Source organism: Scyliorhinus canicula, chromosome 17 (assembly GCF_902713615.1).
Source record: "Scyliorhinus canicula chromosome 17, sScyCan1.1, whole genome shotgun sequence".
Taxonomy (NCBI): domain Eukaryota; kingdom Metazoa; phylum Chordata; class Chondrichthyes; order Carcharhiniformes; family Scyliorhinidae; genus Scyliorhinus; species Scyliorhinus canicula.
Genome location: NC_052162.1, coordinates 19,202,319 through 19,223,082, shown reverse-complemented (window position 1 = coordinate 19,223,082; position 20,764 = coordinate 19,202,319). Strand labels below are relative to the sequence as shown.

The 20,764-nt window shown below is 41.3% G+C and overlaps 1 protein-coding gene across 1 annotated transcript in view; it reads right to left on the bottom strand.

Moving 5' to 3' along the window:
• Positions 1 to 414: 414 nt before the first annotated feature.
• steep1 (STING1 ER exit protein 1) overlaps positions 415 to 20,764 on the bottom strand; it is a 36,417-nt gene continuing 16,067 nt past the window's right edge. The window contains exons 4-7 of the mRNA XM_038775034.1: positions 19,964 to 20,102; positions 7,033 to 7,122; positions 2,068 to 2,160; positions 415 to 782 (exon numbers count right to left, since the gene is read on the bottom strand). Of these exons, the coding sequence (XP_038630962.1) occupies positions 720 to 782; positions 2,068 to 2,160; positions 7,033 to 7,122; positions 19,964 to 20,102 (385 nt within the window). The 3' untranslated portion in view covers positions 415 to 719. The remainder of the gene's footprint in view (positions 783 to 2,067; positions 2,161 to 7,032; positions 7,123 to 19,963; positions 20,103 to 20,764) is intronic.

Here is a 20,764-nt window from a genome sequence, read left to right as displayed (position 1 = left end):
CGTAAGAGGCTACCAATGTATGTGAGAATACAGTTCAATAGGTACTGATGGGCATGCAACCAGACCATTCTTCACATGTGAGCCAATGCAGTGCATTTTGGTATCTTATTCAACTACAGGGAGTATCAGAGACAATCATCATGCCTACACACTCTTCAAGAGGAGGTCACTGGGTGTCAATCAGGAATAGGACTGTGTGATTTTAACTCTTCTCCTAGCCCATGGATAATAAAGTCAACTATAGTCAACTAAAGTTACTATAATAAAGTCATCTCTGCTGTGCTTTGAAAGGGTGACAGAGCGTGGCCAACTCTGCTTCTCTATAAATTAGCTTGTTGTAGAACAGCGGACTGACCATGAGCAATAGGAGAGCTGAAAACAAAGGATTTGAAGGAGTTAGAATTGTAAAGCAGCTTGAGGGAGTGAAAATTTATTAAAATATACAGTGTGCTGAAACACATTTGTCTACTATTTATTAGGATGTCTATTATACAACGCACTTGTAGTACAACAGCAAGCATCCAAACACAAGATAGCCCCATATTCATTCAAATTTGTTCCTCTCCTTACCCACCCTTACTCCCTACCGATTACTTGTAGGAAGGTATAAATTATCTTGTTCAGGTTAACAGCTGGTTCATTAAATTACAAAATCACTTTGAAGATGATTGGTTGGGCACTGATTAGAGGATGAATTCACCAGCAGTTCATGAAAGTCTTCATTTGAACTGATTGTCGATCAGGGTACCTTTCATCTTAGCTTTCTTAGCCTCCAACTCTGCCTGTAAAGAAAATAAAACAATGAGTTTTACAAGATACTTAAACCCACCAAGTGAAACTAACTATAAATGAATTCAAAGCGTAGATGAGAATTAAAAATTTGATTTATTTTTACAATTACAATAGTACTATGAACGTACAATAATTGGAAGCCATGAATGCTACAGGTTATCATAGATTCATAGAATTTACAGTGCAGAAGGAGGCCATTCAGCCCATCCAGTCAGCACCTGCCCTTGGAAAGAGCACCCCACCCAAGCCCACATCTCCACCCCATCCCCGTAACCCAGGAACTCCACCCCGCCTTTTTTGGACACTAAGGGCAATATAGCATGGCCAATCCACCTAACCTGCATATCTTTGGACTGTGGGAGGAAACCGGAGCACCTGGAGGAAACCCATGCAGACACAGGGAGAACGTGCAGACTCCGCACAGATAATGACCCAAGACGGGAGTCGATCCTGGGACCCTAGACTGTGAAGCAACTGTGCTACCATTCTATGTGGTCAGCTTGATTTTTGATGAATTTGTTCCTCAATAACAAATATACAGTGTATCTGTATTACATGTTTTTCTCTAGAATAAGGTCTAGGAAAGAATCCCTACAAGAGCATTAACTGAGTTTTCAGAGGGCAGCACGGTGGCACAGCATTGCTGCCTCATGGCACCGAGGTCCCAGGTTCGATCCTGGCTCTGGGTCACTGTCCGTGTAGAGTTTGCACATTCTCCCCGTGTCTGCGTGGGTTTCTCCCCCACAACCCAAAGATGTGCAGGGTAGGTGGATTGGCCACATTAAATTGCCCCTTAATTGGAAAAAATGAATTGGGTACACTAAATGTTTTTTAAAAACTAAGTTTTCAGTGGGTATGCACTCAGCCTCAATTCCAAGAGCCTTCTGCTATTTGTTGATTTCAGTGAGGTCAAAGGGTAGAAAGTTTGTGTGAATTAGCTGTCAAGACTGAGCTAATAAATACCACTGGCATTTGGGCTGAAACAGATCTGGTGCAACAACAAAATCACTGCTGGTTTCCTGGGTAACGCAATGCTCCACGAGTGGGTTTGCACCAGTAAAGGCATCTTTTGTGAGCTGAGAAAATACTTGAGGCCTTTCTTTTTTAAATGACATTACAGTGCAGGAAGATTTTAAATTATTTTTCAAGTTTCACAGTTTATGATGTGGTTTTCTGCTGATTCAGACCACACCAAAAAACAAACTGATCCCGAACTTGGGCTAATGGATTTCTCACATTTGACAGGAGCGACATTAAAATTGCTAATGCTTTTACCAGTTCCTGTAGTCTCTTCTTGCTCATGCCTTTCCTTTCCAGCTGCTTCTCAATCACTTTGGCATTCTGTGCGTAGGAATCAGCAATCTCCCTCTGTCAAATACACAAAATACAAGATAACAGCATTTAGTGACAATTCTAATTCCGACATTCATTCTGGCTTGCTGTGAGCTTCTTGTTCTGAGCCCGTGACAGGTGAAGATTTACAAGCTATAAAATTAATAAAGGTAATTTATTCCATCAAAACTATTCCTTCCACTGGCTGAGATTTGAATGGTAATGCATACTGCTAACATTACCAGAGACACGCATCATACTCATGTACGGTTCTCATGTATTGTCTTGCAGACAATCAGAGCAGATTTGACAGAGAGCTGAAAGCAGTTTACTCTTTCCCTTGGGTATTGATGAATAGAGCAGGAGGATAAAGGAGAAATTCATCCAGATGCACAGTCATATATTCTGAGACTTGAAAAAAAAACTTTTCAGATACGCTCTTATGGACACGAGGGACACCTCGTCTCAAACTGGCAGTCTTACAGAGCCAGAACCGACTAGTTACAGCCTTTTTGGTCTAATTGGACACCATTGTACAGCCTGAAGAAGAAAAGGTTACCACTGCGGCTGATTGGGAGTTGGGGGTATTCTGGTACTTCAGATCAAGTGCATCAATTTCAAGCTGTCAAAATGTGACAAGAAGCTATAAAAATGATTCACTAAACCATATAGTATCCTATAATGAAATACAATGCATGGGCTAAAGTGAATTAAATGCATACTCTCGATGTACACCCTCATTTGTGCCTGTTGGTGGAAGAAATTGCTATATGTGTCAGGATTGGTATAATAAAGATGTCTCAAAGTATTGTAATAGCACAGGTCAAGGGCAAACCAGCAGGCAAGGGGTTAAACATGTACCAAGGGAAAATCAGCAAGTAAGGGGTTAAAGTCACCCACATTGGAAATGATTTAATCATCTCACAGAGCATTTGAATATGAAAAGGGAAACACAGGAGGCCCCAGTAAGTCGAAGGGATCCATTGTCCAACACATTCACACCTCTTCTAGAAGTTAAATATGTTAAGCACAAACCCATGGAAACATGGTATTCTTTAATCGTTTTCCCATTACAGGGACCAGAAAATATGCACACTGATCACTTTGTATTGTTCCGAATGATTCAGTGACGTCAATACCTGCTTGTGACTCCGAAGAACTTTAAATATATATGCATGTAATTCTGACTATGATCAGAGCTGACTTTTGCGAGCTACAGGGTGGTCGCGGGGTCTGTCTCTCCTGTGTGCACACAGTTTTTCCGAATTAAACAAAGTTTTACCAACACCACGCGGTCGAGAACAGACTTTGAGGTTTTTCTTCCCTCCAACAGTGCAACCTGTAAACTCCACTACCCCCAATGCTTTCCTCACTGGGCTCCCACGTTCGACTCTGTAAACTTGAGGTTATCCAAAACCCTGCTACCCATGTTCTAGGGTATTGTACAAAGTCTGATTTACCGGTCACCCCTGTGCTTGTTGACCTACATGTGTTTGTTGTTAAGCAATGCTTTATTTTAAAAATTCTCACCCTGGCTTTCAAATCCACACAATTCCTCCATCCAGCCCTATAGCCCACAGATATCTGCACTCCTCTAATTGTAGCCTCGTGAGCAGCCCCAATTTAAACTGCTCCACCACTGCTGGCTGTGCCTTTGGTTGCCAAGGACCTAACCTAGAATTCTCTTCAAAGTCCTCTCCACCTTCCTTTAAGACACTCCTTAAAACCTATCTCTGAATTAAGCTTCTCATCATCTGCACTAGAGTTTCCTCAAGTGGCTCGGAGTCAAACTTTGGGCAATATCTTCTGCACTTACTTTGCCGAAATGGCAGGCCATTTGAAGGGTCAGGAATCCACTTTCCTAATTGGCGAGTTTGCTATGGCTCCTTGCCTGGGCCAGGACATTGGCATCCACCTCCAGGTTCCCCAATCAATCAGGAACAACAACCAGGATGGCAAGTCATTCCAATCAAAGGAAGGATTTCTAATCAAAGAGACCATGACATGGGTTACAAGGGTTAATGAACACTTTGATTTTTGAGGTTGCAGCAGTCACAGGAATGGAGAGGAGACCTGGGATGGCTCCCGAGGGTCTCACTCTTATCTGCAGATCCTGTTTCTTGCTTTCATTTCCCTTGAAGGCCTACGTCCATAATCTCCTCCAGCTCACTAGACTCAAGATATCTGTGCTCCTCTAACCCTAGCATCCTGAGCATACCTGATTTAAATCACTCTGGCACAGATGGTCAAACCTTGTATTGCCTAAATCCTCTACTTTTCGTTCATCCTTTAAGACACTCATTTGGTATATATGTTGCAGAGATTAGGGCTGGGAACAGATTATATCAAGTTGATTCATGGTGCGGTAACATGGACCTGTGGCAGCTGTGTCATGAATGGTTTGAGGTCAAAGAACTTTGGGCTCCAGAGAGGGGCTAGACAAGGATGTCCTTTATCCTCATTGCTATTTGCATTGGCTATTGAGCAACTGGCAGAGACCATTAGAAAATATTCCCTAAAATCTGGGCTGGAGTGTTTGGGGGGCTGGGGGCTGCAGCACAAGATCACAAGATGACACTTTATGTGGATGGCATGCTGCTGTTTGTTTGAAACCCAGGAATCTCAGTTCCTGACATTATTGGTGTAGTGGATAAATTGGCGCCTTCTCTGGTTACAAGATCAATTCTACGAAATTGGAGATTGTCGGTGGGTGAGCTGAATGATAAGCCAGCTCCTCTTGCTAACATCCCCTTTAGATGGTCCCCCTTGAGATTTAAATGTCTGGGTGTTTCAATTACCCCTTCCTTTACTGGGCCAATTGTCCTTGGCTGATCGCGTTTATAAGGTGGACTTGGCTTGTTGGTCAGCCCTACCGTTTCTTGGCTGGGAAGGATTGCACTGTGTTGCCTAGATTGGTGTATCCTCTGCATATGCTGCCTGTGCAAGTTTTTAAGGAAATCAATGGTGATTAGTTCATTTATCTGGAAGAAAAAGAAGCCTTGCCTTCAATTTAAGCTCCAGTTCCTGGGGGCTAAAGATGGGTTGGATGTCCCAAATACTGCCTCTCAATTAAGGTTCATGAGTGACTGGGTTAGGAAGGCCCCTTCATTTACTTGGCACGATATTGAAGCAGACCAGTCAGTTTATCCTCCGCAAGTGTTGTTGTTTTATGGTGACTTTACAGCAAGTTCTGCTCAGTGTGATAATAAATTATTATTAATACTTTTAGAGTGTGGAGATTGGGCCGTCAACTAGAAGGGAGATCCAAACTGACTTCCATTCTCTCTTCTATCCAGGGCAACTCAGGCTTTCCAACCAATCTAATTGACCACGAATTCAACACTTGGAGAGACGGAGACATTTGTAGGCTGGGAGATTTGTAATCCTTTAAACAGCTATGTCAAAAATTTGATATTCCGAGAAACGCCTTTTTAAAGTATTTATAATTTAAGAGAATATCCTTAATAAGGCAATTTTGCATCTTGACTCCTCAATTTCCCTGGTGGAAAAATCCCAAATTCTGTGGAGCCTAAACATTTAATTACCAAGTTCTAGGACACTTTAAATTCTAGAACCAGCGTTAGCATGTTGGGTGCCTTGAAGTCTTGGGAAAAGGATTTGGCAATTAATATTGATGTGGAAACATAGGATAATATATGGAACTGTCCCGGTAAAATTTGTTTTTTTAATAAATTGAAGGAGACCCGATTCAAAGTCTGTATTGAACACCTAGTCTTAAACACCAGTTTGATCCCGCTAGATCCTCGATGTGCCTAAAGTGCCTGGTAGTCGAGGGTGATTATCTGCATTGTTTATGGACCCATGTTAAGATTCAATCCTATTAGTCTGGTGAAGTCAGAGAGCTGTAGAGGATTTTTGATAGAGCCTTAGAGTCTAATACTTTGTTCCTGATTCTGGGTCTTCTAACGCTGGTTCTAGAATTTAAAGTGTCATAGGACTTATTAATTAATTGTTTAAGCTCCACAGAATTCAGGATTTTTCCACCGGGAAAATTGAGGAGTCAAGACGCAAAATTGTCTTATTAAGGAGAATTACTGATTCTAACTAAAAAAGGCTGTACAATATCCTGTCCATTGCAGCTTGTAAAAATATTCAACGCTCCTGGATTGGTGACAAATATTCTTCAATCCAAAATTGGCACAGGCTAATTATGGAATGCATCCTTATGAAATTCCTGACCCCTGTGATCTGCTCTAAGTTTGATGCATTGTGTAAAGTATGGGGCCCCCATCTTAATTTCATAGGCTCCACCTTGGCTGACTTACTCCTGTTGGACCTTCCATGAGCTATTTAATCTTATTTTGTTAAGTCTTGATATCGCAATACATAAAGGCATGTGTTCTGAACTTTTCTTCCTTTCTCCCATTCAATTTGTTGCTGAATTGATCCGTAATATAAACAATAGGCACCGTATCTTATGTATATTGTTCTGAATTTATCCTGCCTTGCTTGATACTATGTTTGCTAGAAGTCGTGTTCTATTCTGTACCTGGTTTGTACTGTTCTTTTTTGTTACTTTGTTGCATTTATTGTAAAATAAAAATTGAAATACCTAATATAAAATATACATCAAAAATAATAGGAGTGTTAATTGCACTTGTCTGATCCAATCCATGCCATTTTGAAAAGGTGTATGAGGCCATCATGCTACTCTTGGCCAAATTTGAATAGCGATATGAAGAAAAATACAAAGCAAGAATAGATGTTAATGAATATTAACCATTAATATTACAATTCAGGAAATGTTTTGAAGATTATATACTTACACATTAATATTTGTCAATAATAAATATAATTTCAGTGTTAAATGAAACCAACAAGGAACACAGAGGTAAATACTTGAGCATTTCAATCGAAAGAAAGGTTTTGTTGGATGGTGAAACTCACAGCTTCAATCTCCTCCTCTTCCTCGTCAATGGTGGACACAGTAACGGAGCTGAATTTACCCATGTCCTTTGTCCTCTTTGTCATCATCACCTGTATAAGCAGAAATTCAGTCAGTAATTAAGGCACATTCTGCTAGATGTTTGAAAAGTGTGTAGACTATTTAATACTTTTCTTGTTTTGGAGGTTGTAACGGGCATATTTACTTGAGCAACAAATGTTACATTTTAATCTTTATCTGGTTTTTGTGCTGTGCAAACTACACCAAACCTTCAGCCGAGGCTGTTTTTTAGCAGGGAATTATTTACATGCAAAAGCCATTTTGAGATGATCCTCCATGGTAAATCTGTAATTATGGCTTTACCCCAGTGGCACAGCCATGATCAGGAAAAACACAAGCCCAGAGCAATGCCTTATCATCCAAGGCCATAGAATGTTGGAGCGCAACCCAGGGTGGGCTTTACTTTCTAGTTGAAATATATTTAATGTATATTGTGTGGTATATTTACAATGCACTGTGTAGCATTCATAAGTTCCTAACACATCAGAGCAGAACTAGACCATTCGGCCCATCGAGTCTGCTCCGCCATTCTATCATGGCAGATATGTTCCTCATCTGCTACCTACAATGTTACAGGCCAAGAGCTGGATTGTGAAATCAGCCAGAGCATGGCCTAAGAACGGGAGTAGGCAATTTAACCTCCTGAGCCTAACACCCTCAATGTGATCATGGCTGATCCCATCCTGGCCTCAACTCCACCGTCCTGCCCGTTCTCCATAACCCTTCAACCCATTACCAATTAAACATCTGTCTAACACCTCCTTAAATTTACTCACTGTCCCAGCATCCACTGCACTCTGCGTAGTAAATTCCACAGATTCACAACCCTTTGGGAGAAGTAGTTTCTCCTCAAATCTGTTATAAATTTGCTACCTCTTATTCTAAGATTATGATCACTTGTTTTAGAATGCCCCAGTATTAAAAAGCGACTGCTTTGGTGGTGCCATCTTCATACAGATTTTATGGCTTGCCACAGCTCACGAGATCAGTTAGATCTCGTGAGGCGTTGCGAGCCGGGTAGATCCCGGGAGCGGGGTCATCCAGCTTCTATCGGCCACGCTGCACCGAGCTGCTTTTCGGGCGCAGCATGCCGGTAAAATCACGGCCTGTATGTTTCCAAGACGACGTTAGATATAGCTCTTGGGGCGAAGGGGATCAAAGTATATGCATGGAAAGCGGGAACAGATTACGGAGTTGGATGATCAGCCACGATCATAATGAATGATGGTGCAGGCTCGAAGGGCCAAATGGCCTCCTCGTGCTCCTATTTTCTATGTTTCTATTTCTCTATACACACAGAAATCCAACTGATGTCACTGCACAATAACAACATCTACTTACAGAGCACCGTTAATGTAATGAAACATCCCAAGGTGCTTCACAGGAGCGTTTTAAACAAAGTATGACAGCAAGCCTCATAAGGAGAATGAGGTCTAAAGACTAAAAGCTTGGTCAAAGAGATAGGTTGTAAAGAATGTCTTCAAGAAGGAAAGCAAGGTAGAGGCAAAAGGTGTTGGGAAGATATTCGCGTGTTTGGGGTCTCAGCAACTGAAGGCATGATCATCAGCAGTGGAGCAGTTAAAATAAGAGCTGCACAGGAGGTCAGAAATAGAGGAGAGCCGATAACTGAGGGATGTAGGGCTGTGGAGATTAGAGAGATAGGGAGGGGTGAAGCCAAGGATAATATAATCTATAAATCAGACCCTATGACATTAGAGCATTCCCATGCTAGTCCTACTGAACCCACTTTACATTTCTCAGGGAGATAGAAAGGTACATTTTTAAGAAGTTATAAAAATATCAGGAAACATCAGGAAATAAATCTCAAGATGTTATTCTTCCCAAAATTTGGCAATAAAACTGAAAATAAATGCCTGAGAAAGTTTAATTTCCTGTCTACCTTTCTGTACGGTCTTCCAATTACATATGCAGTCACTTTTAAGGCTTTCAAAGTGCAACCAACAGCAAACAACCTACAAACCACCACAGCCGTACTTGCAATTAAAAATGGATGAATTTGAACCAGCAGTAGCAAAAAGCCACTGGTGAGCTGTAACTGGATTGGTAGACTCTGGAAAATCAGCATTGAAGCACGTTTCCAAAATATATATAGCAACATAACCGATAATTGCTTATATGAGATTGATACAGGATTCCTACAGATCTATACTAATGAAATCTGAAGTCCATTTCCTCTGCGGAGCAGTATTTGTTTAATGAACAGTCTTTTGGTTTACAAAAATACATTTTAATTCTATTTTAATTTACAGTCGCCTGCTGGGTTCACTATGAAAATATTCTTTTGTCTTTGAGCATTCCAATAGGACATATAAATAATATTTAAAGCCAGATTTCAGTTTAAAAATATCATTTTTCTTTTGTAGGTGCCATTTGTTACCAACATTATTCAATTCACTCAGAGCTAAAACATTTTTTTGTTTGGCATGTATCTATGTGAGGATTATCAGTGAGAGAAATGGGACATATTTCGATTTCTTGTGTTGGCGTAAAGCACGGAGAGACTGGTTTGCACAGACAGCCACAGAGGCAGGTTCTTTCCATGTTGTTTCAATGTGCTTAAGCCTACCTTCAGCCCGAGAGTGCCCTTTCCTATACAATTAAGTTTTCATCTTGTTGATCCACACGTCGGTAAGTTTGTACAGTGGACTAATACCACCAGGTACCGGACTGAATTTGCCTCATATTCATTCCACATATACACTAGCACTGGTAGAGAAAACCATCATCCTAGCATTTTGAAGAGAGTCAAGAGTTGCATTATATAGTCCTCATCACTTCTCTCAACCTGTCTGTGTTTCTGGCACAATAAATTACTTTGAAATGCACTGACTAACCTTAAGCTGCAAAGCTTGCAGTTGTATGAAAACTTAGGTCTGAGAAGAAAAGAGCTAAAAAAAAACTGCACCACGCCATTGACTTGCTTGTGCATATTCTTTTGCCAAGTTTCTCCTGAAGACATGAATGCCTTTTTAGGATATGATTCATTGAGTGCTAACCGCCCCCTGAAACCTTATTCAAGGGGCCAGTATTTGCGAGTAAGACTTGCTGGCATCTGCAGCCCAACCTACCATAGGTCACCAGAATAAAAATAAAAACCTCCCCTCGTGTGCCCCCGCAGATAGAGATCAGAAGCTGGAACATCTGCCCAATTCTCACCTCTTTAAGCTTGGGGATATTCAACCAAATGTGTAGCATCCGTCCTGCAGCAAGATCAACACAGGAAATCAAGCCTGGCTCCTTCCTGGTTTGGATTGGTTATGTATTCACTGAATAAACTTGCTGACCCATAGGAAGCGCCCCCTCCCCCACCAAGCGTTTCAAATATCAAAATACAAATATTATTATTGTCCAATTGCAACAATGGTTTTTCCAACATTTGAATTCCAACCATTGGAAAATAGGATCAGGAAAAAAAATTTAAATCAAAGAACAGTTCTGAAATCGAATAACATTTTGGAACAAAATAAATGTTGTTGCAGTATATAGGGAAGGCAAGTAAGCTTCAAAATTCATCTACAAATCATTGTTCTGTAAATCTACGGTAATGTCATTATGACTGTTAACCCTCCTGCATTAATGGTATTATGCATCAAGGGCATCGAATACAACTGTCAACTAAAGGGTTTATTTTGATTCAATAATTTATCTCAGTGCAGAAAACCATTTCCTGTTATGATTAAAGAGGCGTTGAAACTATGCAAGAGTATTTTAGGTTTCTGATCAGGTATTTCAGAAGCATGTAGGAATATTGATGGCCAGCAGTTTCATATTCCTGACCAAGATCTTTAAACACAAACATCAAAAATTAGAATCATCTCCCCATTAGCATAATTTGTTTGGACCAATTCCCTAGTAGAAAGCATCATTCAGAACAATAAAATAATTGGCAAAATACTAGGAATAACATTTTCTGGAGTACATACACAAATATGCATACTGAAATTATTCAAGACCATTAAATTGAAAGTTACTGGGGCGGCACAGTAGCACTGTGGACAGCACTGTTGCTTCGCAGCTCCAGGGTCTGAGGTTCGATTCCCGGCTTGGGTCACTGTCTGTGTGGAGTCTGCACGTTCTCCCTGTGCCTGCGTGGGTTTCCTCCGGGTGCTCCAGTTTCCTCCCACAAGTCTCAAAAGATGTGCTGTTTGGTGAATTCTGTTTTCTCCCTCTGTGTACCCGAACAGGCGCCGGAGTGTAATGACTCGGGGCTTTTCACAGTAACTTCCTTGCAGTGTTAATATAAGCCTACTTGTGACAATAAAGATTATTATACTCTCAAAACCAGCTCTTACTCGACTTTATCAAATTCTATCTGCATAGACTTCAGAGTCACAGAATTATTATGGTGCAGAAGCGGCCATTTGGCCCATCGTGTCTGTTTCAGCCCTCCTCCAAATGAGCATTATGGCTTAGTACCATCCCACTGCCTTTCTTGTACCACTACGTAGTTTCTATTCAAATAATCATTTAATGCCCTCTTGAAAGCTTCGAGTGAACCTGCTCCCATCACACTTCCAGGCCATGCATTCCAGACTTGTTGTGTTAAAAAGTTTTTCTCACGTACATCACATTTGTTTCTTTTGCAAATCACTTTAATTCTGTGCCCTCTCATCTTGATCCTTTTACAAGTGGGAACAGTTTCTCCCTAACCACTCTATCCAGTCCGCATGGCCCTTCTTCAGTACTAGAGACAGGGAAACATGTGATTATATTATATATGAAGGGGTGGAACAGCTGGAACAGTGATTAGTGGGTAAGATTGCAACAAAGGCACCATAAAACACAGGAATAAGTGACGGATGGCCCAGTGGGGGAGGGGGGAGGGTGGGCTTTTGCAATGGAATAAACAATGTTTGGGATATAACAAAAGGTCAAGACGGGGGAGAAAGGTCACAGTCTAAAGTTGCCGAATTCAATGCTCAGTCCTGAGAGCTGTAATGTACCTAATTGGAAGATGATGTTCTGCTCCTCCAGTTTGCATTGGGCTTCACAGGAGCATTGCAGCAGTACAAGACGGACATGTGGACATGAGAGTAAGATGCCGAGTTGAAATGGCAAGCAACAGGAAAGTTGAGGTCATGCTTGCGGGCTGAGTGAAGGCGTTCTGCAAAGCGATCATCCAGATGGCATTCAGTCTCCGCAATATAGAGATAGCTAAATCTAGTTACAGTTCTATATAATAATCTTTATTATTGTCACAAGTAAGCTTACATTAACACTGCAATGAAGTTACTGTGAAAATCCCCTAGCCGCCACACTCCGACACCTGTTCGGGTACCGGAGGGAGAATTCAGAATGTCCAATTCACGTAACAGCACGTCTTTCGGGACTTGTGGGTGGAAACCGGAGCACCCGGGAGGAAATCCACGCAGACACAGGGAGAATGTGCAGCCTCCACACAGACAATGACCCAAGCGGAAATCGATCTCGGGACCCTGGCTCTGTGAAGCAACGGTGCTAACCACTGTGCTACCGTGACCTGAATAATGGAGGGATAGAGAAAGAAAAGAACAGGTAAAGGGAAAGAGAATAAAGCTAAGAAACAAAGGAGAAGCAACTGCTGTGCCACTAAACTTCCTTCTGAACTGAAGAACAAAATTCAAAGAATTCTGAATAAAAACAACAAAAGAAATTCACAATAGGATAATAACCATTTAAAAGAGAAACAGGGGTTAATGTTTCAGCAGGGCCCTCCATCAGTCATCCGAAATGAAAAAGATTGACTTGCTCGCTTTGTTGTTAACTGACATGCTGTGCATTTCCAGTCATTTTCAGTTGTTAAATTGAATTAAAGAACTTTTACTTCAAGGGATAGGATATGAAGCCTGGCAGGAAAACGGAATTGAAATTCAGATCAGTCACGATCTAATTGAATGGTGAAGCAGACAAAAGGGGCTGAATGGCCTCCCCCTGATCCTAAATTAACCATTTGATCGCAGACTAGTTTCCTTTTTTGTGTCAGTGGTGTCGAACTGGATACTTTGTTCAAAAACAAATTAATTCACACTAGTTTAAACCTAGGGAAACCAGCCTCATGGGATTTCTTTGTGATAAAAGTAAATCATATACACAATTGGATGCAAATACACTCACAAATTAGTACGAACAAGGGTCAAACCCAGTCCATGGAGGACTTGACATCAGACGTGGCTTACTTATCAGGTGGAAGAGCTTATAAGATTGCTATGTTGTAGTTGAAGTGCAGTTTGCTATACATGGTATTCTATTTGTCGAAAAGAACAATTTTGAATTTCCATGAAAAATTAAATGCAGAACCCAAGCGATCCTAAATCACTCTCAATCTTGCAATTTACTTACAAGGATGGGTTGGGGAAATATGCATTTTTCATGTCTTACTGTTGATTTACCCTTTCATTAGCAGCAGATGGGGGGGGGGGGGGGGGGAAATCGTAGCTGGAAGCAAAGAATAAAGTAGCTGCTACTCTTATTGCAACCAAAACAGTTTTCAGCAGACTTACTGGTGTGATGGCTTCTCTATTTGCCTCATTCTTTTTTTATTATTTCTATATTCAGCAACCAATGTTCATTTGTAACAATTTGAACAGTTGCTAGAAGACACATCTAAACACTTGGGTGAACCATGAGACTGCAAAGTCACCCAAAAATGGCTTCAGCTTGAACAGGAAGTAAACAGCAAACAACGAGTTTGGCAGATGTTACACTTTTCAAGCATTAGGACTTTGTAAATACTTTATTTTCAACTGCACTAGAGCAGAACAGAAAGCAACATCAACATCACTTCTTTGTCAGTCAAGTTAGGTTACATTTAAGCCCCTTTTGAATTCAAAATGTTGAACAGGGAACATGATATTGAACAGGCAGCATAAATAACTGGCATTGATCTGGCTCCTGTTTGCTACTATAAACAAGGTGTCATTGTCAGATAGCAAAGAATTTCAGGATCAAAGCAAACACTAGCAGAATCTCAGAAATAGATTTTTTAAAATACCCTTGAAAACAAGTTCAACTTGTCCCAGGGACAAATCTCCAAGCTGCGTAGGTCAGCCAAAATGCTTTTAATTATTTTCCCATAAGGCAGTCCATCAACTTGCCTCAAACTCAAGTCTTTGACACAGAATCCTCCAAACTGTCAAGAAGATGGGATAAATGAAGATTAAAGAATTAGATAAAAGGAAATTGATAAGGATTCATCTGCAGAGCGCTTTTGATATGGGGATTAGCCTAGTAAGAGGGTGAACAGATAGGACTTAAGGGAAGTGGAGAACAAAAGGGCAAAGAATTGCAGGAGTAAAAGATAAAGAGGATAAGAGTTCAAATGAAAAAATAAGAATGGATTCCACACTCGCATGCTAAAAGAGGGACTTTGAAGACAAGTTGTTCAAATGAAATGACATCAAAACGAATGAACAGTATATCAGCTGTATAGTTAGTCCTATACTGGAGGGGAAGAGCTGGCTGGCGACCAAGATCATAGCTGGAAGTTGAGCTCTCCCAAAACAAGCTTGCTGCTTTACTAAACCAGAAGAAAATTCTAGGAAGAAAGATATAGGTCGTGTGTGGTTATGATTGCTGGATTTGGCTCATAAGAGTTAAAATCTATTGGATGTTGTTTTTCGAGAGTATATTCTCGTAATTTTGGAAAGTAGATAGGTTTGGAATGGGGGTCGATTATCTCAGTTGGCTGGAGGGCTGGTTCATGGTGCGGAGTGATGCTAACAGTGCAGGTTCAATTCCCAAAACAGGGGCGGTTATCCTAAAGGCTCCACCCTCTCAACAATGCCCCTCGCCTGAGGTGTGGTGACCCTCAGGTTAAATCACCACCAGTCAGCTCTCTCTCAAACAGGGAGAGCAGCCTATGGTCCTCGGGAACAATGATGACTTTCCTTTCATTTTCAATTGAATTGTACTGTGTGTGTAGCCATTATTGTAGTTAAGTGCAATGTTTGTTCTGTATTGCTGTCTTTCTTGTTGTGTTTTAGTTTGATCACCATTTTTTTTATTTAAATGATTACAACATAACTCCCCTCACAGGTTTTCACCTCTTTTCCTCACTATGCCAAATTACAAAATAAACAGTTCCGAACTGGCATTTGAAATGAAATGAATATCGCTCATTGTCACGAGTAGGCTTCAATTAAGTTACTGTGAAAAGTCCCTAGTCGCCACATTCCGGCGCCTGCTCGGGGAGGCTGGTACGGGAATTGAACCGTGCTGCTGGCCTGCCTTGGTCTGCTTTAAAAGCCAGCGATTTAGCCCAGTGTGGTTTCCCCTGGTAGATTTCCCTTCTAAGAATTCAAAAACCTCATATTTAACATCAGCGGGGTTCTGGAACATTCAAATATAATGACATCCTTGAGAATAGTTGAATATACTATCATTTCATACACACTGTAAAATTGATACTAGCTCTCCTAATGATTCCGTTCATACTTGTATCATAGTTTGCAGTGGAGTCACATAAACAGGAACAGATCAGGGCCATTTCCCAATCTTTCCTGAGTTAGCTAGTTGCAGCAGTGGTGAGATGTTACACAAGTAGGCTCAATATCCTGGGATAGGGTGAAAACAGTTATCAGGATACCCCATCCTTGTTTGTTATCCCACAAGACATGATGGAAAGCATGCCCAATATTAATTGAGGACGGATTTGTGATCAGTTATAATAACCTGGGTGGTCAACTACTATCATCACTTACAATCTAAGCTTGCAAATAAAAGGGGAGCTCATGATCTGTGGCATTGTATCCAAATCAATGCTCTCAGTGAAGAGCACAATTTATTTGGAGGTGGGAAAAGGGGGTCAGAGATAATAAGAAAGAGAGAGACAATCAACAATTTTCCAAGTGTCTCAATGGACCATACCTCCAGGTAAATAACCTCAATATTTGTAATAGCCTTTTCACCACGTCTTTCCCCCTCACATTTGCTGCTCGAAAATTTGGAAAACCTCTTTCCTTACACCCTATCCCCCCTTCTCCAGAACCACTTTCCTTACTACCGTGGTCTTTTAAAATTGTCATTCCTAATGCACAGGATCTAATTTTAATTGAAACCTGCTTCACATACAAATGTCACCCTGCTCCTTACAGAAATAAAAACTGAATAGACATACTGATAGCTGAAATACATGTGAAAGAAGCTGTGCTATCTCACACTGCATTAGGTTGCTGTCTGCTAGACCTGAAGGCACTAAAGAACATAAAGAACATTTTGTAAAGTTACCACTATCAAAATGTTTTGTTTTTAAGAGCAGTTAAGGTAACTAGGCTATTTGTAAAATTTATTTTACGAGAGAGGAGAACCTTGCCAGCATTTATTGCTCCTCCTAATTGCCCTCGAGAAGGTGGTGGTCAGTTGCAAATTTTGTCTATATAAATAGATTGGGAAAATCAGAAGATATCAAAGTCAGATCAAGGAACAAATAAAACTATTTTAAAAACGCATCCAGATTTAAAATTATAGTTCGAGTTGGGTTTGAATTCACCATCCCCCCTTCCCCCAACCAGCAAGATTAAATTAACCTTCTGTAAGGTAAGCATTTGAAGTTGGAAGTTCAGATTAATCTAAGCATTTAGTTGTCAAAGTTTTTCAATTATTCAAAAATGTAAAAATGTTCAGAGTCAAAAAATATTTAACAAAAGATCCTGAAAGCTCAACCCATATTCTTTTTTCGATCATCAAATTAAATCAAGTAAATAGCAATTTGTTATGTAGATGACTAGTCAGTACTGATGAGGCTTTCTATTTCCTTTCTTTTGTAATCTACAATTTGGGGGAACATCCTGGGATGCTCTAAAATGTGTTTTGGTTGATTGAAGTGGAAGCAATTAAGTCAACAATTCTCTCAATTCCCTGTATTGATCCTAGAGAATATTGATGATGTTTCAACAGGGAATGGGTAGGATATTTTATAAAACAAAGGTAGTAGCAGACATGCAAAAGAGCTCTGAACAATCCAGGGCATGGAGTAATTAATTATTCAAATTAAAAATATGAACAGATGCCACTTTTAGAAGGAGATTTAAAAGAAACCAAACATGCAATATGTTGTTAACAGGCTGCTGTAAATATTCTGCTTGGGCTAACATAATGCCCCACAGAATAAAAAAAGTAATTGGGCTGGATTCTCCGCCCCGCCACATTCCGGTTTCAGCCGGCGGGATGCTCCGTTACTCCGGCTGGTCAATTGAGTTTCCCAATGTGGGGCATCCCCACCTGTCGGGAAACCCCCGGGCTGCTGGCAAAACGGAGCATCCCGATGGCAGAGAATCCAACCCATTATTTTCCACAAATATAGTTAATAAAACTGACAAAGAAATTTTAAAAATTCATACTGGATTTGAATATCTTCACCTCTTTCTCACTTTGAACCCCCGGTCCTTGCAAACGATGGTCCCAGATCCAACCCTCCCGCCCCCTTCCTCTCCCAAGTTCACCAATGTCTTTTAACCTCCAAAATCATGCTTATTTTTCCACACAACTTTGTTTGAATTTCTCCAATCAGGTTTCTGTCCCTGACACATCACTGAAATTTATGACTGTGGTACATTAGCTCTAGTTTCTCTGGTTGACAGTTGACTATACAACCCTCCATTGCATTTCCTTAACCGTCCAGCTCAGTGGGATTTGCTTTGCTTGGTTTCATGATTGCCAATCGAACAATAGCAAAGAATCGCCAGGAATGGTTTCCCTTCCAGTGCCCATGTATCCATGGCCCCCATTTTCCTCAGTTGCAGGCTTAATAACACTATGAGCAGACACGCGGCCAGCTTCCACATGTACACTGACAATATCCAGGTCAACCTCTCCATCTTAGAATCATCATAGAATTTACAGCGCACAAGGCGACCACCCGGCCCATCGAGTCTCCATCGGCCCTTGGAATTAGCACCCCACTTAAGACCACACCCGTAACCCAGTAACCCCACCCAAACTTTTTGGACACTAAGGGCAATTCAGTGCACGACCTAACCTGCACATCTTTGGACTGTGGGAGGAAACCGGAGCACCCGGAGTTAACCCACGCAGACACGGGGAGAACGTGCAGACTCTGCACAGAGAGTGACCCAAGCCGCAAATCGAACCTGGGAGCCTGGAGCTGTGAAGCAACTATGCTAACCACTGTGCTACCATGCTGCCCATCTCTTTCAACTGCTTATCGCATATCCAGTCTTGGATGAACTGCAATTACCTCCAGTTAAACATTGGGAAAATTAAAGCCATTGTCTTCAGCCCTGTCGCAAATTCTGTATCCTTTCCACCAATTAAATGCTTCTCCTTTACTTGTCAGGCTGAAACAATTTGTTTGCAATCTCAGCACCCTTTTTGGCAGACCTTGTTTACCGCCTTCCCTCACTTCATCCCACATTTTAATAATATAATCTTCATCAGTGTCACAAGTAAGCTTACATTAACACTGCAATGAAGTTACTGTGAAAAGCCCCTAGTCGCCACAGTCGAGCGCCTGTTCGGGTACACAGAGGGAGAATTCAGAATGTCCAATACACCTAACGGCACGTCTGTTGGGACTCGAGAGGAAACCGGAGCACCCGGAGGAAACCCACGCAGATACGGGGATAACGTGCAGACTCCGCACAGACAGTGTCCCAAGCCGGGAACTGAACCTGGGTCCCTGGTGCTGTGAAGCAACTGTGCTACCCACTGTGCTATGCTGCCAGGCCTTCCAGTTGTCTGGATCCCATGTTCTGGAATTCTCTTTCTAAACCCCACTGGCTGTCTGCCTTCCTTTTAAATTTTTCATAACACTAAGCGTTTACTCACCCCTCCTAATATTTCTTGCTGTGTCATTTTTGCCAGATTGCACCCAGTGCCCGAGGATGTTTTTCCATGTTAAAGCCATTATATAAATGCAAGTTACCGTTGCTCACAAATGCCTGGCCTTGTACTGAATTCTTCCAAACTCTGTGTATTCTTTCTTAGAGTAATAAATTATTCTGGGATAATTATTTTCTGTATTTGTCTATTGTTCATACCAGAGTCCAACCATGGAAAATATATATATTAACCATGTATTCCAAAATCCTTGTTCACATAGAAACATAGAAAATAGGAGCAGGAGTAATCCATTCAGTCCTTCGAAGCTGCTCTGTCATTCATTACGATCAGGGCTGATCATCCAACTGAGTAACCTGTTCCTGCATCCCCCCATATCCTTTGATCCCAATAGCCCCAAGAGCTACATCGAACTCTTTCCTGAAAAGAGACAACGTTTTGGCCTCAACTGCTTTCGTATAGAGAATTTCAGACTCACCATCCTCTGGGTGAAGATATTTCTCCTAATCTCCATCCTAAATGGTTTACCCTGTATCCTTAGCTTGTGACGTCTGGTCCTGGACTCATTACCATTGGGAACATCTTTCCTGCATCTACCCTGTCTCGTCATGTTAGAATTTTATATGTTTTGTAGGAGATACCCCCTCATCCGTCTAAACTCCAACAAATATCATCCTAACTGACTCAATCTCTCCTCATATCAGTCGTGTCATCCCTGGGACCAATCTGGTAAACCTTAGCTGCAACTCCCTCCTTAACAAGAACATACTTCCTCAAAGAAGTAGACCACAACTGCACACAATCCTCCAGGTATGAACTGGCCAAGGCCCTGTATAATTGCAGTAAGACGTCCCTATTCCTGTACTCGAATCCTCTATGAAGGCCAACATACCATTTGCCTTCTTCACCGCCTGCTGCACCTCTCCCCCCCCCACAATTCTTACATGAATATTGAACTCTTTATATACGGTCTTTAATGAGTTTCTATGTATTGTCCTCAGTAAATATTTTTTGTTAGGTGACCCTTTCAACGGCTTAACAGTTAATAACTTATAATAAACATTTCCAGAGGATTACCTTCTTTGGTGGTTCTTGCTTCTGGCTGTATATGCTTGTGGTGCCAAAACCCTGGCCAAACTTTACCAAAGCACCATCCACAATAAAAGTAACTGGAGTATTTTTCTGCTGGTGCTGATAAAAGAGGAGGAGTCCACATCTGCAAAGATAATCACCACACTGTACCAGTCAGCGCTTTACAATCAAGAGATAAGCATATATCCAGAAGCTTCAAGAAGTGCATGGCATTTCAGAAATAATAAACCAAATCACAGAAAAATAGGTTTAAATCAGGAGCTAAAAGTTAAAACTTTACAATCAGAGGGGTGTCACGTGACGGGAACAGGAATGGCGGTGCTTCTTGTGAGCTCTGGCTCTACTTGTCTTTTAATCCGTTATTTTATCCTGATGCACATTCCATAATTATCTTTTTTGGGATATATGTCTTGCACTATGTCCTTGGATGATCCTGGTCGGAGTTTAGTGAAAAGGAGCAGTTAATTCGGAGAGAATCTTCATTTGATTGAGGCGGTCGGAGATGGGCAAGGTGGGTCCAGCTTGCCGTGGCGGCTTTGCTAGTGAGCAGACCTATGTCTCAGTGATGCCATCAGCATCGGAATGATGGCTGACATTGCGAATGATGATCTCAGCTCCTCGGTGGTCACTTTGATGATCTGCAAAATATCCTTGGGAGAATGGGAAAAGCATAGAAGAGAATCCTGGTATTTGATAACGAGCAATTTCCCTGTTGGTGGCACACCTTTTGTTCGTAGAAATCCCGCTGCATGGTGTGTCATCTATCCTGACCGATTTGGGAAGTGG